Source organism: Uloborus diversus, chromosome 5, assembly GCF_026930045.1.
Source record: "Uloborus diversus isolate 005 chromosome 5, Udiv.v.3.1, whole genome shotgun sequence".
Taxonomy (NCBI): Eukaryota; Metazoa; Arthropoda; class Arachnida; order Araneae; family Uloboridae; genus Uloborus; species Uloborus diversus.
Genome location: NC_072735.1, coordinates 156,993,736 through 157,006,003, shown reverse-complemented (window position 1 = coordinate 157,006,003; position 12,268 = coordinate 156,993,736). Strand labels below are relative to the sequence as shown.

The 12,268-nt window shown below is 39.8% G+C and overlaps 1 protein-coding gene across 1 annotated transcript in view; it reads right to left on the bottom strand.

Moving 5' to 3' along the window:
- LOC129223216 (tigger transposable element-derived protein 6-like) overlaps positions 1 to 4,254 on the bottom strand; it is a 12,564-nt gene extending 8,310 nt beyond the window's left edge. The window contains exon 1 of the mRNA XM_054857780.1: positions 3,659 to 4,254. Within this exon, the coding sequence (XP_054713755.1) occupies positions 3,659 to 4,254 (596 nt within the window). The remainder of the gene's footprint in view (positions 1 to 3,658) is intronic.
- Positions 4,255 to 12,268: the final 8,014 nt, after the last annotated feature.

Sequence of the window (12,268 nt, the reverse complement as noted above, 5' to 3'; positions counted from 1 at the left end):
AAAAAAACTTGACGCCCCCTTCCCCTCTGATGTGAAATGATAATTTTTCTTTGTATAAAATGCGTACACACCTTTTCCAAAAAAAAAAAAAAAAAAAAACTATTAAAGTTTTTTTGTAATCTAAAATTGTTCGTCAAATCATTAAATTAGAGTTACAGTTGCTTTAAAACTCTATTTAGCGAGTGAAGCGGTTTTTACTGCAATTTAAAATATTTCGCCAAATAAACAAAAAAGACATCAAATAATATCTTTCAAATGTAAAAATAATTCTGCAACTCTACTGTTTGTCGCCAAACTTGCCCAGCCACCACGCTATCATAATCCATCCGTCTAACGAAAAAAAAAAAAAACATCCTGTGGAACATTCAAAAATCATCGTCAGAAAAAAAGAAGAAAATGTCGTATATTTCACTCGGATAAAAACAAATCAAAAGTTTCTTTTCTTTCAAAACAAATCGCCAAAACAATGAATTATACATTTACGGTTGCTTTAAAAAACAATAATCCTAGACTGAGCTGCTCAGCGCCTAACGCGCCAAGCGACCACGCTACCGGAACCCAGCCATTTTGCGAGTGAAGCGAATGTTTTTTCTTTGGCAATAATAAATGTTTCGCCAAACGAACAAAAAAGTATAAAATCACATTAACAGTAGCTTTCAAATCTCTATAAATTAATGCCCGGCTTTGCCCGGTATACCTTGAGAATAAAAATTGTGTCAAGTGACATATATTCAACAATCAGGCTTAAATAAAATAAAAAAAAAAAATAAAAAAAAAAAACACCATGCAAAATTACCCTCCCAAACAATGACGACAGGTATTAAAATACTTTTAAGTAATTAAAATGCGAAAGATGGATTTTAAAAGAGTAACCACGGAAACACGAAATAAAATAAGTTTAAGAAATTAAATGCAAAATAAGGAAAGAAATAATGGATTCAAAAAGCGTAACCGTGGAAACACGAAAATAAAGTGGTTGACAACCTGAATCAAAATGACATTTTTCGAATTTGATTTAAAAACGCTTGTAACTTTTTTTCCTTTGAAGACAGAAGCTTAGTTTTTCGATTATAGGTCGAAATAGATCTGGAGTAAAAAATTTCCCCTTTTCCAATGATGTCAAAAAGAAAACTGTGGGTCAATTCCTTCACTTTTTATTGATAGATTTAATTCGCAACTCCAGAGCTCGAACACGCTACCTTGCGGTGATTAACAACACTAAAGAAAAAGGTAAAACATTCCATTCCACGTGTTTTCTGTGGGGTACATTACAGGCTTCAGACAGTTTATGATGTAATGTAATTTCAGAAGAATAGAAAAGAAAGCTTCCCACAAACACGATGAAAAATTACTGTCAGTCACTAAGCGTCAAAGCAAGTTATAACTTACGGCGTGTGCTTGTTTTACCTTTTTCATCCGCTGTTAGACAGTGGGTGCAGCGACCACTATAGTTTATTAGAGTTGCGAATGACGAAAGTAGTGCCTAAATTTCAGCTAAGCCTAAAAAAGTTCGAGCTGAAACGCAAATTACTCCCGCCGTAATTAAGTTAGAGCATTGAAACAAATTGTTTAGAACGCGGAAAATTCTACCATTTTCAACGATATATAATATTGATATGTGCAAGTAATTTTTCACTCAAATATTAGGGAATTTATGTAAAATTTGTGCCTAAATTGGAATAAAAAAGAACTATTTATCGGATTTTTTCGAATTATAGCCTATGACACTCAGTAAGAAAGCACCTTTCATATAGTGAAGGAATTTTTCAAATAGGTGCAGTGGTTCCGGAGATTTCCTTGAACATATAAATACACAAAAATCCGTCCTCTCTCTTTATAATATTAGTATAGATAATAGCGAATTCACTGATCAAGTATTGCTCTGACGTCATCAATAATGAAACTCGCGCCATGGCATGATAATTTGATAATATCTTTTGGTAATGTTTGACATGCTGAGAAATGCTTTATTTTGACAAGGCTGAATTGGATCCGGTAACTTAACTGTTTTATTGGTAAGATAAATTTTAGGAGAATGAAGAAACGAACAGGGCCGATCCTAGGGTGTCGGCCGCCCGTGTGCAAAGCCCTAATGTGCCGCCCCTCAAAGAGTAATTTGCATATTTTGACTAATCTTTAACATCCACATAAATCTTTTTTCAAATTTCTATGTCAAATTTTGATTCAAATAACGGAAAAAAAAAAAAAAAAAAAAAAGAGAAGAAGAACGATAAACTTATAACAAGTTCACATAGGAGCACATATGTGTACCAAATTTCGTTCAATTTCATGCGGTAGTTTTTGCTGTAGAACGGCCACAAAAAACTGGTCACACACAGACGTGACACACACACACACATACATACACACACACAGACAGACAGACATTTTCCAAAAATAGTCGAAATGGACTCAGCACACCTCAAAACGTTCGAATCCGTCAAAATTCGAAATTCGAAAATTTGCACGAATCCAATACTTTCTTCTATATATTAGATATAGAAGAAAGTAAAAAGGAAGACAAGTTTTACACTAAGAAACTCCTTAGGTACAATTTGTATCTTTGAAGAAAGTAATAAATATACCAAAATTTTCTAGTCTGTACCATTTTATAGTCTGTCTTCGGTGACATCAGTAGAAGGACGGAGGAGAAGAAGCAGGGGCGGGGGGTAGGGTGGGGGATTCATCCCAGAAAATTATCGAAATTGGCGTATGAAAAATTGTTTTAATTAATCTTTGGTTGTGTTTGGTTGCAATGACTAAAGAGTCCGGTATATTCAAGGTGCATGGAGAAATTTTTGAAATTGACGCCAAATATCGCAATTTTAAGGAACTTTTTCGAGACTTCAGGGAAAATACTATTGCAAGCTGGAGTTCTTCCCTAAAATTCTTTAAAAATTGAAATCAATTTGAAGCTATTTTCTGTGACCATAGCTTTGGAAGGTTCAGCACTCTTCCCGAAAATTTTCCGAAACTGGAGTTTTAAACACGCAATTTTGGGCTATCTTTGTTGACGTTTCTAAAGGGAGGGAGATTCAATCGTCTCTCATCGAAAGTTTTCGAAATTGAAGTTTAAAACGCAAATTTAGGCTGTCTTTGGTGACGGTAAGGCGATCTGGCGGTTTTCCTTCGGTAATTTCTCGGGACTATTGTTTCAAAAACCCATTTTTGACAATATTCGAAATGATAAGGGGAAACGTGAAAATAATCCTAACCGAAATATTTTTCGGAACTAAAATCCATTTCAGGCTATTTTTGGGAAGGAAGGGTTTTGGATCTCCGAAGCGGATATTTCTAAAAGCATAATTTTATACAGTAAAATCTCGCTATAACGATTTTTTGGGGACCAAAGAAATATATTGTTGTAGAGGGATATATTGTTATATCGAGGGCCTATATATTTTGATAATACAATAGTTTTTTTTTATTTAAATGTTATAGTATATGCATTACCTAGGTGTAAATATTTTTATATATAGTATATTTATAATACATTTATTGGCAAGGTGTTAATTATGATTAAATATTACTATCAATTGAAATAAATTCCGAAAATAAGCTCGTAAACATGCCTTAAATCCGTTTTTATTGGAAAAAATCCAAATTTTTTGTTTGTTTGGCCGTTTTTTTGACTGTTAAGTCAACCAACAAGGTATACATTGAGTCCAAAGCACGAAAATGATCCTCGTTTGTGGATGGAAGACTTGAAAAAAATGTCCGCAGAGATTTGACTGATTGAAGTGCTTCCTGGGTCGACAATAAGGATTGTGATGGACTCGTATTATCATCATCATCTTCCTCCTCATCGTCTTCTTCTCCACTATGTTCCATCTCACCAGTAATTTCTGAGAGAATTTCTTCATCAGTAACTCCTGCGAAAGCGGTAAGATCGTCATCCACTGTCAAATAATCCTCCACGTTCACTCCATATTTTTTGCCCGTTTTTTCCTCGAGTTGGGACACAGATGTTTGGAGATTCAAAACTATTTCCTGATCGTATAAAATATCACAGTCTGAGGAATTTTCATCACAATCAGATAACATTTTATCTTCTACGACACCTAAACCGGCCTTTTTCCAACAATTCAGAATGGTTTTCTCTGTTACTGCCCACCAACTTCCAGCAATAAAGTCACATGCGTCCTTAACATTTACAGCTTTAAAAGGGTCTTCCACTATATTTTCAATCCCCAGAAGTATCGATTCTACCAAACGTTTCCTATAGTATCCTTTAAAACATTTAATTATGCCCATGTCGAGTGGCTGCAATATGGAAGTGCAGTTGGTTGGGAAAAAAACAATTTCAACGCATTGTAGTTTTAGAATTGAGGTGTGAGCGGAGCAATTATCAATCAACAATGCAATTTTTTTCTTCCTCTTCTTCATTTCCTTATCTAACTTCAGCAACCATTCAGAAAAAATTTATACGTCATCCAAGCCTTTTTATTGGTTTTATATTCCACAGGAAGACTTCTCACAGTCTTGAAACACCTTGGCTTCAAAGATTTGCCGATAACAAGAGTTTGAATTTTATGTGTTCCTGTACTATTGGCAAACAGAAGAACAGTCAATCTTTGTTTTGATTTCTTCCAGCTGTGACACTTTTCACGCTTAAACGCCAATGTTCTATCAGGGAGGAGTTGAAAAAACAGCCTAGCTTCATCAGCGTTATAAATGTCTTACGGTGCATACTTTTGAAGAATATCTTTCATCTTCTCTTGTCTCCAGGCATTTGCCTCATTCATCGAAGCAGATTTTTTCTCTCCGTGAATTTCCTGGAAAGTGATTCCGTGGCGATCCAGAAAACGCATTAGCCAACCATTGCTAGCTTTCGTTCCCTAGCATTGCTGCATATTTCCGTGCTTGTGCACATAACAATAACAAGGGTCCATTTATTGGGATATTTGTTGCCCTCATCTCTTGAAACCACTTCAGGACGGCAGCATCAATGTTTTCATTAGCCGCGACTTTTAGTTGTTTTCACTTGGGATTAACTGAATTTGATCTCACAGCATCTTCAATATGTTTCCTCTTCTAGAGGAACATTGCAACTGTAGATTGAGATAATCCATATTTCTTAGCTGCATCAACCTGCTTCATTCCATCATCAATATCGCTGATGACGTTGAGTTTATCTTGAAATGAAATTTGCTTTCTCCCTGCCATCTAGGGAAAAATACACTAGTGAATAAAATCAAATCTTTCGTTTTCGTCGATCATGTGACAGTGATGACGCAATCAGATGGGAATTTTACACCTTTTCGGATCATCTTCATTTGCCACTCACTCAAAATGAACCTTTTCTGTTTTTTTACTTGGCAAGCATTTTTAGAAGTTTAGTTTCCCTCTCCATGTGCATGTTTTTATTTTCCCAAAAAAGGAAAAAAAAAACACTGTGTTGTTTAAACAAAATAAAAGAACAATCTCAGGGGGGGGGATGAAGGACGGTTTCATCTCTTTATTCCTTTGGTCTAGACGCCTTTTGATACAAGGGCCCCTTTTCTTTTTGTTCATATGTGTTGCAAAAGAAATTTATACGATTGTACTGCTTTTTTATTTATTTTGGAAGGTGCATTTTTGTTTTGACTTGTAAAAATAAACTATCTCCAGCGCGACGCCATTTTGGAAACGCATTGTTTAAAATGTAGCGCGAAACTTAGAGCTAACCATTTTTAAAGAAAAAATAAAGTTTTAAGTTTTTTTTTTTTTTTTTTTGAAAATGGGAGGGGTTACTTTCAGGATTTTACTGTACTTGAAAACAAAATTATCGTAATAAAGAGGGGTTGAAAACTTAAAAAAACATCGCTTTACAGGGGTTTATTGCTGTAGAGAATATTGCAATATTGAGAGGAGGATAACATTAATTCCTATGCGAGTTCACCGGGACCACGAAATATTATCGTTATAAAGGGATTTATCGTTGTATCGGATAACGTTGTAGCGAGATTTTACTGTACTATGTTTGGTGACGTTAACGAAAATGGGAAGCTTCGGCGGATCTTTCGGATATTTTTCGATATTAATATCTGAAAAATACAACTATAGACTTTGGTTCACCTCACCACGACGATTGATGGGTATGTCCTAGCACTTGAACACAGAATTTGTTGTTTGAAACGCTTGAGAGCGTATCTAATCAGTATAGCTTTTTTTATATATAAAATAAAACTATATCTATAGTCTACAAAAGCGGGGGGGGGGGGGGGAGGGGTAAACATTACTGGCCGCCCTCGGTGCTCCTTTTAGAAGGCACCCTTTCATGCTTCAGGAGGGGGTCATTTCCCTCATTTCCCCTCCCCTGTATCCATGCCTGATTACCAGTTCTGTCACAAATTTTACAACCAAATGAAGCATGTGTGTAAAGAGTAGATAATAATTGACAATGAACCAACACAATGTTCCTTAACATTCTATTTTTCTTAAACAATGCTATGCTGTCGGGAAATTGGCACTTACTTTGATAGTTGAACATTTAAAATTCAGCATATTTATTCGACTTATTATAAAAGTTATCTTGTGAGAAATTCTTGAGGAATTTTTCTTGATTAAAAGAACCATGCGATGCGGCCTGCGGCCGCCCTTGTGCGGTGCACATGCTGCACATCTGCTAGGATCGGCCCTGGAAACGAAGAAGTGGTAAGCAATTAATGCTATGTACTGGAGTTCAGGGTTAATCAACTGGAGTTAGGGTTAAAATTTCAACTATCGAAATACCACCAAACAGGAAATAGCTTCGTTCAAATGTAGAAGCAATGTTCACCCGTCATACCTTTACGGGCGATTTTCTAGTATCTTAATGAAACTGTAGAATTTGATACACGACATTAAATAATGTTACAAATCCTGTAAATAGTAATTATTGTAGTAACGTAACCTGTAAATAGTTTCCCGTAATGAATATACAACCCCTTTTCATATGGCTAAAGTATACGATCCCCTATTTCCTTTTTGTTCATTGATAAAATTTGATAACGGTCTACTACTTTACAGAAGCGTGTGGAATATTTGAGAAATTTCTTTTCGGTGTCTATATAAGCCGTTAGCGATGGATAAACAGTTAGTTTCGATTGATATTTCGAACTGAGAGCATTTTTGCTCTGTTTATTGCGAGGCATTTCGCTGTGTTGTTTTCGTATTTGGAAGTAAATACGTGTGTAAACGTTGAGTTTACGGTGTTGTGTGATAATTGCTTAATTGCTGATGAATAATTTAGCAGTTGTTGACGATATTTCTTGTACATAGTGTAAATAAATTTCCTGTGTTTTTATCAAGAACTGTGTCATCCTTTCAAGAAAGTGGAAGTCGCACCGAATCGGTTACAATTTGGCGCCCAACGTGGGGCTTTTTCTGGACTTTCTTGGAGTAAATGTGACTTTGGACATTTTTTTTTCATAAAGACTGTTTGAATTTATAGACTTTGTTTTTATGGTGATTACTCGCGCAATGGATGACCAATTAAAACAACTTCTGGAAGCAATTAATGCTGTGAAAAGTGACTTGACCGAAAGTATGGCGACTAAACAAGAACAGTTAAATAGTGATTTAACTGCTAAAATTACTGCAAGTCAAGATGAAATAAAAAGTGACCTAAGTCGATGCTCTGGAAGAAAAATTTGATACGGTGGAAGAGCGTATCGCCAATGTGGAAAATAAATTGGAAGAAGAAGACAAGAAATTGACTTCATTTAAGGAAGAAATAATTAAGGACGTGGAAAGGAGATTGGCGACCGCGGAAAGCAGCTCTGTACAGTTTGGCGCTCCCACATCGGTTACTCGGCCGTCCATTAAACTTGCCACATCTGATGGGAAAACTTCGTGGCAGGTTTACAAAACTCAATTCATGATAGTGGCGGAAGCGAACGGATGGGACTCTGCTACCAAGGCCTGTCATCTTGCAGCATCCCTGAGAGGTGACGCAGCGGACATTCTCCAGACCCTTCCGGACAGCCAGCGCCTGGATTTCGCCGCCCTCACATCTGCGTTGGAGCTTCGCTTCGGTGAGAAGTGCCAGAAAGATTTCAGCCGACTCCAGTTGAAGTCCCGTTTCCAGAAAACCGGGGAAACCCTGCAAGAGCTAGCGGCGGACGTCGAGAGACTGTCTCATCTTGCTTTTTGCGACTGTCCAGCGGATGTTCGAGACAACCTGGCACTCAACTACTACATCGACGGGGTTCGAGATCCGGAAATCCAGAAAGCTCTGCGGATGGCGGATGTCAAAGACCTGAATTCTGCTGTTGTGTATGCGATGAGATACGAGGCCGCCCAAGAAGCAACCCGTGTGGATCGCCATCTAATCCGGACTCAGGAAGCTGATGAGTCTGACTCCAGGTCGTCCCACCTCGCTGAACTTGAAAGACAACTCGGTGACTTGGCAAGACATCTGAGCAGCATAACAGCCCAAAAGAAACAAGAGCAGAAGTGCTGGAAATGCGGTAGTGAAGGACACCTGCGAAGGAGTTGTCCGGCTCGCCAAGCTACGCGAGGGAAGGAAATCACCACCACCAGAGCTCTGCAGATTTCCTCTTCTAGTAGTGGCAGTGATGGACTTTTCATTTACGCACATGTAAATGGGAACCCCTGCAGACTGATTGTCGACACTGGAGCCAATGTGACAATCATTAGGACAGATGTGGCTCGTGAATTTGGATTGAAACTGCTGTGGACATCGCCACGCGTTAGTCTCCAGACTGTGACAGGTGACAAAATCGAGATTGACGGTAAAGTGGACTTGGAAATAGTGTTTGGGAATGCCACCTACCATCATACGGCATTCGTCGCTAATATCACGGACCCCTTCATTCTCGGATTGGACTTTTTGAAGAAATATGACTTCACTCTCGACTTCAAGACTAATGAGCTGCACTCGATGAGAGAAGACATAGCCGTTTTCCCTGCAGAAAGTGATGTAAAATCCGCTCATCAAATAATAGCCCAAACAGATTTATCGATTCCCTCAAGGTCAGAATCATTAATACCTGGCTCCCTTGAAGAAAGCAATAGTTTTCGATTTGGACTCATTGAATACCCTAACCTAAGCAATAGCCTAAAAGGAGTGCTGGTAGCATCTACGCTTGTGGACCTTTCTAAGGATGTAATTCCTGTGAGAGTCGCCAACGTGAGTGAAAGGCCAAGGAATATACGAAAAGGTGAAGTGTTGGCAACTTGTACTCCAGTAAACTGCATCATTAGAAGAATCAATTCCCCTGAGACTGTGTCTTCCGAGTCCTTGACATCGAAGTTAATTGGGAGTGCGCCGTTATCGAATGATCAAAGAACTGCTGCGGAACAATTGGTGGACGACTTCAAGCATCTGTTTTCATCTACATCGGAGGATGTGGGCCGGACGAATTTAACGCAGCATAGGATCTACACTGGAGAACACCCCCTATTAAAGAGCATCCAAGACGACTACCGTTCGCCAAGAAGGAAGAGGTTGAGACCCTCCTGAAAGAGATGAGGGAGAATGATGTAATCGAACCCTCATCCAGTCCTTGGGCCTCTCCCATCGTCTTGGTCCGAAAGAAAGATGGCTCCACCAGATTTTGTGTAGATTACCGACGGCTGAATGAAATCACCAAGAAAGACAGTTACCCTCTTCCACGGATAGACGACACCTTGGACACTCTTTCCGGACACAAGTGGTTTTCGACCCTGGACTTGAAGAGCGGCTACTGGCAGGTTGAGATACACCCTGATGACCGAGAAAAGACAGCGTTTACAACTGGACAAGGCTTATGGCAGTTTAAAGTGATGCCCTTCGGCCTCTGCAATGCACCAGCTACGTTCGAGCGTCTTATGGAGACAGTGTTAAGAGGACTTTCCTACGAATCCTGTCTGGTCTACTTAGACGATATCATCATCGTGGGACGCAGTTTCGAAGAACATCTGGCAAATCTTAGGAAGGTGCTACAAAAGCTTAAGGAAGCCAATCTGAAGTTAAGCCCGTCCAAATGTAATTTGTTCCGCCGGGAAGTGAACTACCTTGGTCACATCATCTCTTCTGAAGGTGTACAAACCGATCCAGAAAAGGTATCTGCGGTCAAGAGTTGGAGTCGTCCCGAAAACATCCATCAGCTGCGAAGTTTCCTGGGGCTCTGCACGTACTACAGGAAGTTTGTGAAGGGTTTTTCCAACATTGCACGACTTTTGCATAAGCTGACGGAGAGCAAGCAAAAGTTTGAATGGTCCAAAGAATGCGAAGATGCATTTCTACGACTGAAGGAGGCTTTAACATCAACACCTATCCTCAGCCTGAAAAATCCTTCATCCTAGACACTGATGCGAGCCACGAGGGCATCGGAGCTGTTTTATCCCAAGAAATTGACGGAAATGAACATGTCATCGCTTACTGGAGCAAATGCTTATCAAAGTCGGAGCGAAATTACTGCGTCACCAGAAAGGAGTTACTGGCCATAGTGAAAGCTATAGAACACTTCCATCATTACCTCTACGGCCGAAAATTTCTGCTTCGGACAGATCATGCCTCATTAACTTGGCTTTTGAACTTCAAAAATCCGGAAGGTCAGATAGCCAGATGGATACAGCGGCTCCAGGAATATGACATGGAGATCAAGCATCGAAAAGGGTTATCTCACGGTAATGCTGACGCTTTATCAAGGAGACCCTGTACTGAGAACTGCCACTATTGTTCCCGAATCGAGAAACAGTATGGAACGACTAGCCCTACCGCCTATCAGGTGACAGTGACTCCAATATCATCAGAACCTGATCCATGGAGTGACGACCAGGTTCGAAAAGATCAACTTGAAGACCCCGACATAAAACCAATTTTGGAGTTCATGGAAAGTGACAGTCGGCGACCTAGCTGGCAGGACGTTTCCATCTTCAGTCCTGCAACAAAAAGATACTGGGCTTTATGGAATTCACTCCTTTTACGGAACGGCGTACTGTACCGAAAATGGGAATCTGATGACGGCAAAACGTCTAGGTGGCAGTTACTACTTCCCCCATCAAGGATTTCAGATGTTCTGAAAGAAATACATAGTAGTGCGACTGGAGGACATTTTGGTGTGTTGAAAACCCTCAATAAAGTTCGGGAGCGCTTCTTCTGGAGCAAGGCGAGGGATGACGTGGAGAAGTGGTGCCATTCTTGTGACGCCTGTGCTGCTCGTAAAGGACCGAAGAAAAGAAGCAGAGGGAAGCTACATCTGTACAACGTTGGAGCTCCTTTCGAACAAATTGGGATCGACATCCTGGGTCCTCTACCAAGAACTGCTGATGGGAACAAATACATTCTTGTTTCCATCGACTACTTCACCAAATGGCCGGAAGCATATCCCATTCCAGATCTGATACGGCTACCACCGTAGCAGAGACTCTAGTCCAACATTGGATCTCGAGATACGGAACACCTTTGCAGATTCATTCCGATCAAGGGAGGAATTTCATCTCTGCTGTGTTTAAGGGCCTATGTCAAATTCTCGGAATTGAGAAAACTAGGACAACACCACTACACCCACAATCGGACGGCATGGTGGAGAGATTTAATCGCACAATCCTGAATAATCTCTCACTTATGGTCTCCAGAAATCAACAGGATTGGGACAAGAAGCTACCTTTGTTCCTGCTGGCCTACCGCAGTGCTGTCCACGAGACTACCGGATATGCCCCATCTCAGATGCTCTTCGGACGAGAGCTTCTGCTACCTTGTGATCTCGTCTTCGGTCGTCCTCCGGATGCGCCTGCATCGCCTGAGGAGTACATCCAGGATCTCCAGGCCCGGTTGGAAGACGTTCATAACTTCGCATGAGAGCGAATCAACATCGCGGCGGAGAAGATGAAGACCCGATACGACACAAGGTCTACTGGACATAAATTCAACGAAGGCGACAAGGTTTGGTTATGGAATCCCATCCGACGGAAAGGTCTTTCACCCAAGTTGCAGTCGCATTGGGATGGACCCTACAAAGTCCTTAACCGACTGAATGACGTCGTAGTGAGGATCCAAAAATCACCTAATGCAAAACCTAGGGTTGTACATTATGATCGGTTAGCCCCATACTATGGCCATAGTACTGAGTATTACGTAAACAACCATGGTTGATAACATAAAAGTTGTAGATAATTTTTTTGCTTTTAATGTTTAGTAATATTTCTTGTTATTATTGTGTTTTCTGTATCTGTTAGTTATTAATTAATGTGTATATTTGTAAACTTGTGATAGAAGTTTGGCACCCTTTCTGGGGATTGTACTGCCCGGGACGTGCAGTCCTTAGGAAGGGGGCAATGTTACAAATCCTGTAAATAG